Source organism: Amblyraja radiata, chromosome 1, assembly GCF_010909765.2.
Source record: "Amblyraja radiata isolate CabotCenter1 chromosome 1, sAmbRad1.1.pri, whole genome shotgun sequence".
Classification (NCBI taxonomy): domain Eukaryota; kingdom Metazoa; phylum Chordata; class Chondrichthyes; order Rajiformes; family Rajidae; genus Amblyraja; species Amblyraja radiata.
The window spans coordinates 132,359,799-132,377,459 of NC_045956.1; the positions used below are offsets into that span (position 1 = coordinate 132,359,799).

At 40.6% G+C, this 17,661-nt stretch overlaps 1 protein-coding gene across 2 annotated transcripts in view; it reads left to right on the top strand.

Annotated features, from left to right (window-relative positions):
- Window positions 1–11,610, top strand: part of fgf10 (fibroblast growth factor 10) — a 146,772-nt gene extending 135,162 nt beyond the window's left edge. For both annotated transcript variants that reach the window (XM_033030990.1, XM_033030988.1), the window contains one exon: window positions 10,119–11,610. In XM_033030990.1, the coding sequence (XP_032886881.1) occupies window positions 10,119–10,340 (222 nt within the window). In that variant the 3' untranslated portion in view covers window positions 10,341–11,610. The remainder of the gene's footprint in view (window positions 1–10,118) is intronic.
- The last annotated feature ends 6,051 nt before the right edge of the window (window positions 11,611–17,661 follow it).

Sequence of the window (17,661 nt, forward strand, 5' to 3'; positions counted from 1 at the left end):
ATTTTTGTCTATCATAAAATCATAAAAAGATTTCACATCTGACCAGCGGTATCTCCTTGCTTAGCCAACTGTCAAAAGATTTGAGAGTTTGTGAACGGCCAAATCTAAAAGCTATCAAACACTATTTAAATAGATAAAGATTTATCTTTTCTTTTAAATTAAGCATAAAAAAATAAAATAAAAGACTTGAACAAACTCATTTAATTAAAACATGTAAATGGCCCAATATTGTGTTCCCTTGCATCAATTCCATTTTATTGAAGTGAAAGGGACCATAGTCTATGTGTTGGTTCCAACCTGGCTGAAGTTCAGGAGGCAAATTCCCTAGCATAAGGGCTGAGGAATTTGTGAAGTTTGTAAAGCCACACCAAACACTCACCAGGAACACAATTATTTCCGTATTCTTACTGTAAATTAAATCTCCTGGCACTTATGATAGAATGCCAAATTGTCCACGTGGAAATTATAACATTTCTAGGAAAACCAGAGCCAATTATTTTCTATAATGCATGCTGACCTGGGCTTGGGATATTTTGTTTGGAACAACTCGAACTCACAAACACAAGAGCAAAATACCACAGATTCTGGAAATCTGCAAGTGAAGCAGAAAATAATGGAAAGATTCAGCAGATCAGAGAGTAACAAATGAGGGAAAATAACAGTGACCTTTACCAGTTAGTAAATTTCCTGACTTGAAGTGTTAACTCAATTTTTCTCTCTATTGATATAGTCTGATCTACTGAGAATTTTAAGCATTTTTTATTTTCATAATTATACTGATTGTAGTAAGACTAATTGAAAGCACCCCAAAATATGTGGCTCATAAAATACTTGAGGCGGGACTTCAAAGAGAAGTTCCAAAGAAAGAAATGTGGAAGGCTATTCAAAGCAGGGCTTTAATATTTTATTAAAATGAGTCTTGGTGTCAGTCATGCCAATACACATTCCACAAGAGCGTGGAATTGAGAGATCACTCCACTTCATTAATGTTTTTTGATTTGTTTTTGTTATTAAGCCAAATCTTTGCTTTGTTTGACTGTAGAAGAACCCAAGTGAATTAGAGGCGGCTCGTGGCTCATTTATCACTGCTCAAATTATGTGGGAAGGCCATAAACCAAATTAGGTTCTTGGTTACATGGCAAGAGGTCTGATGCCTGCTTTGAGCAACGAGGGATGTCTGATAAATGGCCCAGCTCAGTTTCTAATCATACATTACTCAAACTGCTTTAAAGTATAGAACATTTGTTCTCAATCTTATCATTTTAACATTTTCACAGTGATGCCCAATTCATATCCCAATCGTTAATGATTATGGAAGAAACAGGAGTGAAAATCAGCAGAAATGCAGGGTAGCTGCACCAGACAAAATCAAAGGATTGGATTAAAGTGTAGAATTGAGGATGTAATGCTGCAGATAGTTTTATGGTAAGACTAAAATTAAATAGTTTGAAATCCATTTGCTAAAAAAACACAAAGAGATTAATGCATATTTCAGGATGATGTGGGGGGCAGAATGCAAACACAGAATGGAGGAAAATAATTGGGCTGCAAATTCAAAATGTTTACGAAAGAACAAGCTTATTTCATAAAATCAATGGAAACCTTTTACATATTAAATTATTTAAACTCAAATACCCTAATACTTTTCAAGCAGTACCAAACCGAAAACGTAAAAATTATTATGAGAAATATAATAGTAAGATTAAACGAGAACTTACCAGTTTGAAGTTTGATCTTTATTTTATGAGGAGCTACGATGAGGGATTACGTGAAGAAGGCCGTCAGCCCACATGAGCGTCAATCTTCAAAGCAGCGGTGTGAAATCACAGATAGCAGTTGATGAACTGAATATAGTAAGATTCGAGAACCTAGAATTACCAGCTGATCTTTATGAGAGAGGGCTGGGAGCGGAGGGCACGTAATCCCTCATCGTAACTCCTCATAAAATAAAGATCAAACTTCAAACTGGTAAGTTCTCGTTTAATCTTACTATTTTACTTCGGAGTCACGTGAGTGACTACGTGAAGATTTTGAAGCTCTGTGATTTCATGCCGTGGAAACGAGTCACACACTGCATCAATTGACCAGGGATGAGTGAAATTTAATCAAGCATGACATCAATTGAAACATGCTGGTGCTTTTTAATGATGACAATAGTAATCCCAATCATCCAGGAGGAATTAAAAATAGAACATAAAAATAGTGTTGGCAAATACCCCCGGTCTGGCAAATGGGTTTATTATGACACATTTGGAAATTCGCTGGTTTGACCATCCTGCAGCCACTAGGAAGAGGTCCAGCGAAACATTCACAACCCTCGCTGCTGATGTTGTTGCAGCTGTATGAGGTTTTTTGCAACTAACAAACATTGCTGGTTCAGAGCCTCTAAGGCTTTAGGTGACATAATGACTTGTAGATGTGTGACTACACACACAACCAAAGGTCCATGAGACTAGTTTGAGACCTGACGCCCCCGGTCTACTCTGCAAGACTAAGTCATGAACATAAAGTATCATATTATTTGCAGCTGTAACCATCCTGTCCAGTCGTAGCTTATGCAACAACTGGGCCCGTTGCGCTGAACCTAGTGCCATGAGGATAACCACTTTGTAAGTGAATAGACCGTGGACAGGAATGTAGCTGGAGTCCACCAGCGACGCGGCTTCAGCAGGACATAAACATCCCATATCTCTGAGTACCTGGGCCTGGGGGGAATTTGAGTTGAAGATACCCTTCACAAATCTGGATACTAGAGGTCGAGACCCGACAGCGTGGTGTGCCGACCCCAGCAGGAGGTATACCCACAAGGCACTACTGGCACAATATGTATAACTCCATCTCTTGTGAAATATAGCTTTGAGAGGAATACCAAGACATCTGTTATACGTACCGTGTCATACGATATATTGGACTGTAAACAGGACCCTTACCATTCCTTGATATAGGAGATGTACTGTTTCTTGGTACTATCTCTTCAGGCCGCAGTGATTACATCCACCGTACAACCTGACAGTCCGTACCCCAGGAAAGGTCTTCTCATAGTCTGCAACCCAACAATTTGATTCGCTCATACAGAGGATGGTTCTCCCCAGTCACGGGGTAAACCAGTAGATTTTGTGTTTAGGAACAGCCATAAACTGTTGATTTAGACTAGATGCAAATAAATCGATATTTGGTGTACCATCAATCCATAATGTCATTAAATACTAGTGATCCAACATTCATTGTGTTGTCATTGATTAACGTGATGATACACCAGCGCCAAATGAGGTTAGGTAAACTATCACAGGATATTAACTTAATTGAACCCATGTGATTAAAATATGCCACCACCATAGTGTGTCAACTTGTAGGTGAGCATGCAGATATGCATATTCGCACAATAAGCCTTTAACCCATAGAATGCACCTAGTGATTTTAGGTAGTTGATACCACATAACTGATGGATTGGTAACTCATGCACATCCCATCCGCCTCTGTGACTAGAGATGGGATAGTAATTCACCATCTTTGAGCACTAGCAATAGTTTGTAACATAACTGAAGGTAAAAATGACCAAAAATACTGGAGCAATGCTGAATACTCTTCTCCTTGGAGAAGATCTAGCCAAACAGGCAAGAAACCTGGATGAGGTAGTGAAGCTGTCAGACCAGTTAATGAGTCCATCATTGTGACATAGCTTCAGCTGGTAATAGCATAGATCTGTTGAAAATGATCTACATGGTATTTGAGAGCTTGCTCCTTTGCACAATGTAAGTTCTGATAATGCAAAGGTCCTAATTACACAGCTGAAACAACCACTTAATTGCCAATTTACACTGGCCACAATCTCTTGGCCCAGGGCGGAGTCACAGACAATTAATAGAGTTAAAGGTACATCTCAATCTATAACTCTAGTTGGCATCAACTTAAATTTAACTGGATGGATGAGAAACCCCAATTTCTCAAATATGTGTTTTGTGGCAGAAACAGCTAATTTAGCATGATTCAGCATTTTAGAATATCATCCAGATAGGCCATAAATATGTATTTTCGAGCTTTGAGCAGCTCAAGCACTAGCTTGGTAATTTGGTAAACAACCTGGGAGCTGAAGTTAGCCCATTTTGCAACGCTTTAACTGCTATCGTTGCCCATCCAGTTAAATTTCAAATATCTTCGGTGAACCCTGTGAATCCACATTTTCCCTCGGGCCGGCTTGGGCACTGGCCTAAAAGACCTCTGCCCAGAGGATCAGCTCTCAAGCTGCCACCAGCTTCAGTGAACAACTTACTGCCGATGGAGGCGTTGGGGTATAGTCGCCGCAATGGTGAGGCTTTTGCTCGTCGTAGGTACCTTGACTGGTCTGACAGCTTCACTACCTCATCCAGGTTTCTTGCCTGTTTGGCTAGGTCTTCTCCAAGGAGAAGATTCGGCGGCTGGACATTGCTGGCCTCGCGCTCCCCAGATAACGCTGTTCACTGCCGGCACCCTGTAATGATGTGACGTGAGGTCATAGATGCTTACCATGCTCCAGATTTTCTGCCAGAGGCTGGAAGCCTACTTTTCCTTGCAGCGGCTCCTCCGTTTGCGTGGATATCACAATCCTTAATGCCATGACAGAATTCTGACCTCACGCATGCACTCCAGTATGTTTCACGGACATACTTCTGAATTTGGAGTCAGTCATACACTGACTGCCTACGCTCCTCTCCTCAGAGAGGGAGATATAATGGAGCCCCACAACAGGCGCTGCTGCAGGTGTCACGCAGCTGGCGTGTCGTGGAAAGTTCCCTCACAACATACCACCAAACTGCGACTGCCTAGCTCCCCTCCTCAGAGAGGGAGATATAATGCAGCCCTGTACCAGGCGCTGCCGCGGGCCCCCGAGACCCGCGCTGATATTACTCCCTTCCTTGGAGTATCAGGTGGAGCATCTCCCCATGAGATGCTCTATTCGGCAAAGAAACGTCCGAAGACGCTCCCACTGCAGGAGGTGAATTCTCCTGGCCGGATAGTTCGAAGTTAACCGGCCTGCCGAGCCAGTATTTCCTACGGAGCCAGGATTCCACGTGGCTTCCGCAGCCGGCGGTCACCATGGCCGGGTTTCCCCCCGAGCTGGTATCCCCTCGCGGAGCCGGGATTTCCCGCAGTCTCCGCTTCCGGGTTTCCCCGAGCTGGGTTCCCCTCGCGGAGCCGGGATTTCCCCGCGGTTTCCCCGCGGAGTCGGGTTTCCCCAGAACTACATCCAGCAGGAACTCTGTAGAGAGCTTCCTGCAAGGTAAAAGCACAACCTGAAAAATAAGTTTGAAAATTACTTTCAGGTTTGAAACTTACCACTGGAGCAGCAGCGCGCCTGCCAGCCAGTCGCGCGCCATGCGTTAGACGTAATGACGCGCATGCGGGCTGACGGCCTTCTTCACGTGACTCCGAAGTAAAATTCAATGTCATTGGAAGTGCAATGGTCTTAACACTGTAAAAGGCTGTGGTGAAAATAATCCAATTATTACGCATATCTGAAGGAATTGCCAACATAGACACAAAATGCTGGAGCAACTCAGCGGGACAGGCAGCATCTCTGGAGAGAAGGAATGGATAATGTTTCGGGTCGAGACCCTTCTTCAGAAAGAATTGCCATGTATTTTTATTCGTCCTTACAACTTTCTCCCAACTTGGGCGGTATATCTTAAATGGCTTGCATTTTATCTAATGCGAGTTCTCTGATTCCTCCTACTTCTATTAAATGATGTTTTCATATCTTAGGACCAATCACACCCCTGCAATGAATTTTCACTCTGAAAGCAATTTATCCATTGGACCATTCTGAATCAAATATAAAATGCAGTCACATATCTTTCAGTGCCATATCAATTTTGTTTCAATTTTATTTTCATTTAACTTCATAATAATAATAATAATAATAATAATAATATATATTTTATTGTCATTGCATGTCAGTGCAACGAGATTTAGTGTGCAGCTCCACTGATGTACAAGAAAGGTAAATAAATACAATACATAAATAAACATTCATATCCTATGTTATGATGTTCATAATTAAATCAATTTTTACGTGAACACCACTAGTCAGTCAGGAAAAGTAAATTATTTCAACATTACTTTTTCAAAATGGTCAAAATTGTCAAGTCAATCTAAAGTTCAACATAGCTTTGTAAGACACACAAACATAACGTGATTCAAAGGCGTTTATTTATTGCTATTTGAGGCAACTCATGATGGGAAACATTGCCAAAAGTTAAAATGAGCAGGCGACAAAGGTGAGAGTTCATACTTTGTCCAGATTCAATGAAATGAAGTGCTCCAGTATTTTATGACACAGGTTAAAAAAAGTAAGAAGTGTTATGGATTGATGGCTTCTGATTCAAGAATGGGAAAACATGAGAAGCCAACTTATAACAGTAACAATTCAAATGAGTCATTTTGGGATTTATGATGGCATTTTCCCTGCACACTCTCCAGATGAGCCATCTCAGCTCTGTGGAACAGTCCATTCAGCTGAGAACTGGTGAAACCGCATCCAGCTAAAGTAAATAGAAACAAGCAGATGCTGGTTTACCAAGGAAAGTCACAAAATGCTGGAGTAACTCAGCGGGTCAGGCAGCATCCCCGGAGAACAAGGATAGGTGACATCTCGGGTGGGGACCCTTATTCAGACTTTGGGACTCTTCTTCAGACTCCAGATCTAAAGAAGGGTCCCATCCTGAAACACTGCCCATCCATATTCTCCAGGGGTGTTGCCTTACACACTGAGATACTCCAGTAAGTTATGTCTTTCCAAGCTAAAGTAAGTACCACCTAACCACAAATCATAGGCTATGAACTCCTGACCATCTGCTACATAGCGTTGAAATTAGGTAGTAGAGTGCTATTTTATGTCCAATTTACCTGAAATATATCACATGAGCAATTATTTCTGGGTGAAATTGACAAATCACATATTAGACCGTACACTTCTGGTCAAGATTCATGATAGCGTGCCTGATATTTCCAGTGTCATTCATGCATCTAATGACATAATTTGGCATGCAACAGCAGTTTTAGCCCACATCAATATAAATTGGAACACAAAGCTCCACATGAGAATCATCAGGGAACAGTCTCATGAGAACTGAAAGCACATTGTGCCAAGTTTGTGCTTTACTAGAGATTTTAAAAGGACACTACTGATATTGAGATAATTCACAGACAGCTTCAGAACCTAATGGAGACATGATATAGATTCCAAAGTGCTCAGTTTATGCTCAAACTAACATTGCATTTTGTACAAGCCTCAACTACCTCCTTTGGCTGCTCATTCGATGTAACCATCACCCTCTGAGTGAGGAAGTTGCCCCACAGCACCTTATTAAATCTTTCAGCTCTCACCTTAAAACAATGTCCTTTGGTTCTAGATTCCCCTGTTTTGGGTAAAAGACATGCATTTACTATATCTATTCCCCTCATGACTGTGTACACCTCCATAACATTGTGTTTTTGTTTGAGAAATGTAGCTAAAGAGAAAATACATTACATATTACATTACATATAATACATAAATCACCTATTCCTTCTCTCCAGAGATGCTGCATGTCCCGCTGAGCTACTCCAGCATTTTGTGTCTCCCTTTGATTTAAACCAGCATCTGCAATTCTTTCCTACACATCTGCAGTTCCTTCCTACATGTTACATATTGGCTTCAGGAAGGATTGCTAAAGGAAGGATGCCATTAAGCAGGAAAGACTGCAGAGAGGATTTACAAGAATGTTACCAGGACTTGAGAGCGTAAGCTATAGGGAGGTATTGGGAAAGGTAGGAATATATTCCTTAGAGCGCTGGAGATTAAGGGGTAATCTTATGGAGGTGTATTAAATCATGAAGGGAAAAGTTAGGGATAAATGCACAGTCTTGAGTCTTTTACCCAAAGCAGAAGAATCGACCAAAGGACATCGGTTTAAGGCGAGAGAGGAAAGATTTAATAAGAACCTGAGGGGCAACTTCGTCACTCAAAAGGTGGTGGGTATATGGAATAAGCTGCCAGGGGAGATAGTTGAAGCCAGGTACATTAACAACATTTAAAAGAAACATGGACAGGCACATGGATAGGAAAGGTCTGGATGGATATTGGCCAATTGCAGGCAAATGGGATTATCATAGATGGGGATGTTTGGTTAGCGTGGATGAGGTGGGCCGAAGGGCCTGTTTCCACAATATATGACTATGATTCTATTTAGTTCAATCATCATTCAGTGGGTGGCTAAGTGTGAAGCAACTCTGGGAAAGTAGTGCCCCAAAGGAATGAAACACAGAAATACACTCTCCCCAACTACTTTGTTCACCCTCATTGATATCTCCTCAGTTTATGATGACTGCCTACCATAGGATTATAGGTGCCATATATCAAAGTGATGCAATCTGAGTTACAGTGATAGTGCTCCCATTAAGAGATGCGTATACCCGAATTCCACTTTTTCTTTGAGATGGAAACCATGCAAACACTGATGCATACTTCCATTTATCCAATTTTGCAGGCTAATTTAGTGCTAGTATGATACACAGCAATGTTTTTGCATACCCCAAATGGTGAAATCCAATTTCTGGGCAAGAAAGTGCATTAGAGCATAAGAAACTAGCAGCAAGCATAGGCAATAGGTCTCTCAACCCTACCCTACCATTTAATATGATCATGGCTCATATGCCCCCAAATTTGTCTCTTCTTTTTTGCCAGTTGCCTATAGCCTGATTTCAAAAAGGATCGACTGCATCTCTAAATACCCTGCAAAGTCTAGGATAGAGAATTCTAGAGATTTGCCCCTTCCGTGAGGGGAAGTTCTATGCAACTCAATTTTGAATTACTGCATACAATCTAGTAACTCTGACTCATCATTCGAGATTCCCCCACTGGGGGAAATATATTGACATTTAACTTGTCATCTCCCCTTGGGATTTTACATTTCTTAAAAATAGCGGAAGCAGGGGATATGGGGAGAAGGCAGGAACGGGGTACTGATTGGGGATCATCAGCCTTGATCACATTGAATGGCTGTGCTGGCTCGAAGGGCCGGATGGCCTGCTCCTGCACCTATTGTTTATTGTCTATTGTTTCATAGAAACATAGAAACATAGAAACATAGAAAATAGGTGCAGGAGTAGGCCATTCGGCCCTTCGAGCCTGCACCGCCATTCGATATGATCATGGCTGATCATCCAACTCAGTATCCCATCCCTGCCTTCTCTCCATACCCCCTGATCCCTTTAGCCACAAGGGCCACATCTAACTCCCTCTTAAATATAGCCAATGAACTGGCCTCAACTACCTGTGGCAGAGAATTCCACCGATTCACCACTCTCTGTGTAAATAACTCTCTGTGACACTCTCTGTGTCAATAAGATCATCCCTCCTTCTTCTGAACTTCAAATTTATATCTCCACTCCTGATAGGACAGCCCTCTCATCCCAGAATTTAGTCTAGTGGATCTCTTTTGGACCGCCTCCAATGTCACTACATTATTTTTTTCAATAAGAGAACCAGAATTGTGCACAGCGCTCCAGGAGTGACCCCACCAATACCCTGTATAATTGTAACAAGATATCCCTCTGTCTCTCTGTCAATAAAGGCCAATATACAATGTACTTTCCAAACCACATGCTAAATGGCCTGTTAACATTTTGCAAAGTGTGCACAATAACATTTAGATTATTCTGTACTGCCATCAGCCACAATCTTTCTCCATTACGAAAGTTAAATGATTTGAAAAAAATTGTAAGTCTTGGTGTTTGATCGACTAACAAGTAATGATTACATTGTTAGCAACTAGGAATTTAATTGGTATATATTTTAATAATTTATTTCTCTATAAATTACTTTACTAACATTGATAAATGTGGCCCAGATCTGAATGCCGAAATAGCATTTTGTAACAATCCAATTTAGAGTTTAATTTAGTTTATTGTCACATATAATGTGGTACAGTGAAAAGCTTTTTTGTTGCGTGCTATCCAGTCAGCGGAGAGACCATACATGATTACAACCAAGTCCATGGTTACGGTCCACAATTCCAATACATTATCACTAAATCACAGATAATTCTGTTTAATTGTGGAGGTTTAATACTTGCAACATTATTATAACTTTTGTTTTGCAGAAAGACTTTAACGTTGACTGCGAACTTAAAGAGAGGATAGAAGAGAATGGTTACAACACCTATGCTTCCATGAGGCGGAAGCCGCAAAAAGGACGGCAAATGTTTGTGACCTTGAATGGAAAAGGGGTTCCACGGAGAGGGCACAAAACAAGACGGAAACACCCATCAGCCCACTTTCTGCCAATAGTGGTGAGACATGATGTCTCTATAATATCAGACTAAAATAGGTGTGGACATAGCACCACATTCATGAGCGCTGGTCTTAATTCAACGTTACATTTATTTCCTAACATCGCACGACTCTATTAAAGTATGGAAGTCCTAATGAAGAATATTATCAGAGCTCAGGCAGTAAACTCACAGACATCTGCTTGTAAAACTTTGAACAAGCCTTTGATATTCAAAATGACTCTTACTGGCACAAGGGGTTCCCATGCCAGTAAAGAATGATGCAAATTGAAGAGAACATATTTCATTGGCAGCCAATGTCAAAATGTCTTGTGATGCAACCTGAAGCACGAGAGACAATGCAGTTGTACAATGTTGTGTGATCTTCGTGAGAAGATGTTATTTATGGAGTCCTACCCCATATCAAAGACATATGCTCATCCAAGCATGATTATCCATTGAGTGGTTAAACACGCATTTATCTGGAAGCACTTTGGATCAGATGTGAGAAGAACTGTTTTTTTGTAACTACACTTCAGCACAACAGACAGGACCCATCAAATGCAGAAAATATTAATCTGCTCTGACAAAATAAGTCTTGATTTTGCTCTTTAATCGATCAATTCTAAGCTCTACATTTAAACTGCTTTGTTTACAAAGCATGTTAAAGTCCACAAAATAAATAGTTGCAAAATTAAACTTGATTTTGATGATTGATTAAAAATAATCTCTAGAAAGTAAATACACTAGTGATAATAAATTAGTATTAAAGTTATGGCACAATATGTTAATCTTAAAATGTCCCCTATGTTCAAAACAAGATTTATTTTGATGGAGCAGGTTTAACAAAATATCAGTATACACCCATTTCACTTTGTAACACACTGAGTTGCATAAAGCTCCTATTACAGTGAGTAGAAGAACACTTAGTAGTTAAATTGTATTTTGTTCTAAATACCTTTAAAGATATTTCTATTAAGATTAATATTGATGCTGCATTTTCTTCATACTTTGTTGTTGTAAAATGGTTTGTTTATTTTTGTTGTTTGGGAATAGTATTTTTGGTATGAAGAAACATTTTTGGCAAGTTGGTCTGTAGATTTCTTCCCAAATTTAATCTCTTTGTTGCTGGTATCTCATTATTATTTAACGTGCCATTCCAGGCATTTCTGTCCATCACATCAGATGTTTAAAAATGTTATATGTTTGATCACTTGCTGTACAAAAGATGTTTTCTATGTTGCATAGTGAAAAACCATTTGATCACATTACAGGTTTCATTAATAAAGTTGATTGTCTCCAAAACATGGGACAGTATATCCAAGTTAGAATTTATGTTTCAATTGAAAGCATTAGAATTTGGAAAGGTCTTAACTTACTCGTTAGAAATGTGACTGATATTTAGTTTAGTTTCGAGTTTAGTTTAGAGATACAGCACGGAAACAGGCCCTGCTTCGGGCCAACGAATCCGCGCCGACCAGTGATCCCCGCACACTAACACTAATACTAAGGACAATTTACATTTTTTATACCAAGCCAATAAACCTACAAACCTTGTATGTCTTTGGAGTGTGGGAGAAAACCGAAGATCTCAGAGAAAACCCACGCAGTCACAGGGAGAACATACAAACTCCGTACAGACAGCACCCGTGGTCGGGATCAATCCCGGGTCCTCGGCGCTGCTAGCGCTATAAGTTTTGCCGCTTCTCAGTTTTATCTTCTATCCCTCTATTACTAACAACAAAATCTTGCTTTTGGGATAAATTCCACAAACACCGACTATGCTGCAGTTCCTTACCTGAGTAACATGGTTCTGTACTGCAGGTCACAGATTATTTGGAAGTGGAGTATTGAACATAGATAAAACTAATTTATCTTTATCAATTTCTGGTACAAGATAGTTAACCTAAGTGAATATTGATCTAACCATGTAATATTTTTAACCATGGCTATTGCATTGTGATTGCTATTAATTTTAATTGTGCATTTCTGTACCCTCTGAAATACAGCTATTAAGGAAAAGGATGGGCATATGTTTCGCTGTCAATAGAACAAATTTATAGTGAAATTTAAAGATGACACCAAATTCCATTAGATTCTACCTTTGAGGATGTTGTTATTAAATTTGATATCGAAGCTCCAATTCCCAGATGTTTTATTTTTTGTAAGATGGTTGAATCATGGAATTGTTACAGCAGAGTAGAAGTCAATTTGCTCTTTGGATACAGCTCAGTGATGCAGAAGTTAGCAATGCCTGCACCACTACAAACACCCAGTTTACGTTTAATCCTCATGATGGGTGCTGTATGTGTGGAATTTGCACATGGCTTATTCCTCTGATGTTCTCTGATCTCCCACATGCCAAAGTTGTGCTGCTGGTTGGTAGGTTAATTGAATTATATGAGTTACCCCTGGTTTAGATGGGCAGCATGATAACTGGGAGGAGGAGGTGTGTAAGAAAAAGTGATGGAGATGCAAGTAGAGAAATGGGATTAGTGTAGGTGTGGTGCAGGTGGGTACTTGATGGGTAGTGTCGGATGCAGTGGGTTAACAAACCTGTATTATTTTATGAAAGTACTATCCAGAGAGCTCATTTTCCCAGCTCTTTCCCTATGGACCTTAATGTTTTACTCCCTAGTATTTATCCAGTTCCCTTTTGAAAGCAGCAATTAAGTGTCCTTCCACAACCTTTTGCAGCCAGTGAATTCCTGATCATGACAACTCACTGCATAAAAAGATTGTGTCTCGTATCATAGATAGACACAAAATGCTGGAGTAACTCAGTGGGACAGGCAGCATCTCTGGATAGAAGGATTGGCTGATGTTTCAGGTCGAGACTGAAGAAGGATCTCGACCCAAAATGTCACATATTCCTTCTATCCAGAAATTCCGCCCGACCCACTGAGTTACTCCAGCATTTTGTGTCTATCTTAGTGTAACCCAGTTCCTTCCTACACATTTGCATCTCATATCATGCCTGGTTCCTTTACCAGTCATCTTTGATCAACCATCTGCCAATGGAAACAGTTTCTCCTCATTCACTTAGTCAAGATCTGTCAAATTATTTCTTATTATTCTTTGCTCTTGGGAGAATAGCCTCCAGTCTGAAGTCTCTCTACCGCAGGAACGTTATTTAATTTTTTTCTTACATTCTGTCTTCAGCTTTCACATTCTACCTGCATTTTGAGTATCACATTGTAATGCAACACTCTATTTGCAGACAATTCAGTGTTTCATAGAGTTCAACATCACCATTTATCTTTGTTGATGCCTACTAAAAATCCAAGGATTTTATGAATGTCTCAAGCTGCATTGCTGTTTTCAATTTTCAGACAAGACATTGATCCTGTATTTTCATTAGAGCTGATGCTTTATATTATATTTTCTTTCCTCATTCTACCCAAATAAATGAATCACTTTGCACTTCACTGTGCAATTTTGCTGATAAGCTTATTATGTGTCACTCTGTTAAAATGCCTTAAGCGCATTCAACAACCATCACCCATTTATGTTACCTCATTAAATAACGTACCAAGTTAGCATACTGGAGACACGAGAGAATGCCTGTGCTGTAATCTGGAGCAAAACCAAAATGTTGGAGGAATTCAGCCAGTTATAGATACACATCATCGAAACTCTCCTTTCAGCCCATTTTGTCCATGCCAAGTCAAATGGCATCTGTGAAGTCAAAGAGTAACCTGGTTCTGTAGGTATTGATAAAAGATAAAAACAGATTTACCTTTATAAATTTCTGTTACACGATAGTTAATCTGAGTGGATGTTGGTTTGAACATGTAATATTTTTAACCACGCCTATCACATAGTGATTACGATTAATTTTAATTATGAATTGCTGTAACCTCTGAAATACAGATATTAAGGAAATGGCTGGGAGTATGTTGTCCTATGAATAGAACCAAATTATGGTGGTTTTGCTAAACATGACATAAAAATCAATTAGATTCCACCTATGAGGATGTTATTAAATTTCATAGTGTTGCTCCATTTCCCAGATGCTATATTTTTGTAAAATTATTCAATCATAAAATTTTTCACATCATGGAAGGAGTCAATTTCCCTTTTGGATACAACACAGTGAGGCAACAGTTAGCACTCCATCTGCACCACTCCAAAGACCCAGTTTAAGTTTAATTCCCATCTTTGGTGTTGGTTGTGTGGAATTTGCACATGGATTATTCTTCTGATGCCCTCTGATCTCCACCCATGTGCCAAAGTTGAGCTGGTGGTGGATTAATTGTTCTTTTGTAAATTGCACCTGATGCGGGTGCATAGATTGACAACTGGGAGGGGAACATTAAGCGCATTTAAGAACCATCAATCATTTACCTCATTAAATAACCAACCCTTACTTAGCATGATGGAGACACGAGAGACTGCAGACCCTGGAATCTGGAGCAAAAACCAAATTGATGGAGGAACTCAGCAAGTTATTCATTCATAGAGCTACACATCTGGTTTGTTTTATATGGGGGGCAGGGAAGGGGTCGGGGGAAATTTATTTTCAATCACTTACCTTGCCGGAGATGCGATTGTTTTCCGGATCGTATCTCCGGTTGCTCTGCGGACGAACATCATGGAGCTGGACGCCTTGCTCGAGACTGACTTTGAGCCCCACCGCGGGGCCGTGTACTGACCATCGCAGCCTGCGATCCCTTGCCTGAGATCAACGCTCCAACCATGGCCTGCAGATTCCAACATCGAGGAGCTTGCAGTCTCGGGTAGAGACTGATGTCGGAAAGCTCCAAAATCACAGGAGGTTCGACTAGCCCTGACCCAGGGATCCGATCGCCTGCCGCGGGGGAGCTGAGATTCCCCCCAATACAGGAGCTTGATCGCCCCAACGCAGAGGGCCTAACCACCGGCTACAGGAGCCAAGATCATCCCGTCAACGGAAGGCTCCCGACCGCGGGAGAACAAAGAAGAGAAGATAACTTTTTTTTTCGCCTTCCATCAGTGAGGAATGTGGAGGAGTCACTGTGGTGGATGTTTATGTTAAAATGTATTTTGTGTGTCTTGTTGCTTTTTATTGGTATGACTTTATGACAAATCAAATTCCTTGTATGTTGCAAAACATACTTGGCTAATAAAGTATGAATATGATTGTGATTATGATCTTGGAATCAGGCCCTTCGGCCCACTTGTCCATGCCAAGTCAAATGGCATGTCTCAAGCTGCATTACTGTTTTTAATTTTCAGACAAGACATTAATCCTGAACTTTCTACAGAGTTAATGCTTTATATTACATTTTCTTTACTCATTCCACCTAAATAAATGTATCACTTAGCACTTCACTGTGCTATTTTGCTGATAAGCTTATTATGTGTCACTCTGTTAAAATTGCTTAAGCGCATTCAACACCCATTGACCATTTATGTTTCCTCATTAAATAACGTCCCAAGTTAGCATGCTGGAGCCACACAAAAACAAACTGTTGCAAGAACAGGGAAAAGGAAGACAAAGGGAAAGTTCATGAATTTATAGTTGTGACCCTGCATAGCCACAATTTTATAATTCTATTCTTGTTCACCACAATTTGTGCATTTATGTACGTTTGCTACAAAACCCAACTAGATGTTGATATATTGCCTCTCAGAATGACTCCATTAAATACTGTATTCCTTGCCATAGTGCCGTCTGTAACATTCAAAACTTTATGCTATTGTTTGTTCTCTCTAAGGCCACATCAAGATTCCCATCCCAGCCAAACTAAATTAACTTGTCATCCGCTGCATTAGTACTCCTCCTTGCATAGATATTTACCCCATCTTTGTTGAGGTGAATGTTAAGTTACAGATGTTCTACCTCGCCGAGAACTTGGGTATAGCTTTCCTCCTGCATAATCTCTGCAACCAATCATTCGTCAATACTCTCCCACTATCCCACTGAGTACCTGACATCCTACCTCTTTTATGCAGGATCTCATTTTACTGATAATAGTGAATGGTAGGGTTCAGAGTGTTCATGCTCCTCCTTAGAATTTTTTTGCAACCATTCAGTTATATGCTGGATCCTGGCAAATGGGAAATTGCACCCATAATGGAATCACATTCATCACCACAGAAACAATTGCCTGGCCCCGTATTATTCATTTCCCTGCTTCTTCATAAAAGTCAATTAACCTACCAGCAGCACAACACTGGCATGTGGGAGGAGATCAGAGAACATCAGAGTCCACGCCGACTAGTTAAGACAAATGTGGGTCCCTTGAAGACAGAAAGAGATGACAGAAAAAGGGGAAGTACAACGGGATCTGGGGGTCCTTGTTCATCAGTCTATGAAAGTAAGCATGCAGGTACAGCAGGCAGTGAAGAAAGCAAATGGCATGTTGGCCTTTATAACAAGAGGAGTTGAGTATAGGAGCAAAGAGGTCCTTCTGCAGTTGTACAGAGCCCTAGTGAGACCACATTTGGAGTATTGTGTGCAGTTTTGGTCCCCTAATTTGAGGAAGGACATTCTTGCTATTGAGGGAGTGCAGCGTAGGTTAACAAGGTTAATTCCTGGGATGGCAGGATATGCTGAGAGAATGGAGTGGCTGGGCTTGTACACTCTGGAGTTCAGAAGGATGAGAGGATATCTTATTGAAACATATAAGATTGTTAAGGGTTTGGACACGCTAGAGGCAGGAAACATGTTCCCGATGTTGGGGGAGTCTTGAACCAGGGGCCACAGTTTAAGAATTAGGGGTAAGTCATTTAGAACGGAGACGAGGAAACACTTTTTCTCTAAGGAAGTTGTGAGTCTGTGGAATTCTCTGCATCAGAGGGCGGTGGAGGCCAATTCTCTGGATGCTTTCAAGAGACATTTAGATAGAGCTCTTAAAGATAGCGGAGTCAGGGGATATGGGGAGAAGGCAGGAACAGGGTACTGATTGTGGATGATCAGCCATGATCATATTGAATGGCAGTTATGGATCGAAGGGCCGAATGGCCTACTCCTGCACCTATTGTCTATTGTCTGGTAATCATCCCATACACAAGCACTATCCGACACACCAGGGATAATTTACAATTTACAGAAGTCAATTAACCTATAAACCTGTGCATCTTTGGAGTAAGGGAGGAAGCCGGAGCACCCACGCAGTCACAGGGAAATGTACATACTCCGTGCAGACAATACCCACAGCCAGGATCGAACCTGGGTCTCTGACACTGTAAAGCAGCAACTCTACTACTGCACCACTGTTATTCAAATTTCAAAATTGAGCTTTAACACTTCCTACGTTGTGCAGCTACCTAGGACAAGTAAGAATTTCATTGCTCCGTTGTTGGTACATATGACAATTAAACGTTCTTGACTCTCTCTCTTGACTCTCTTGAATCCTGGAACAACTGCGTGGTCAGGGATATGTGTTCA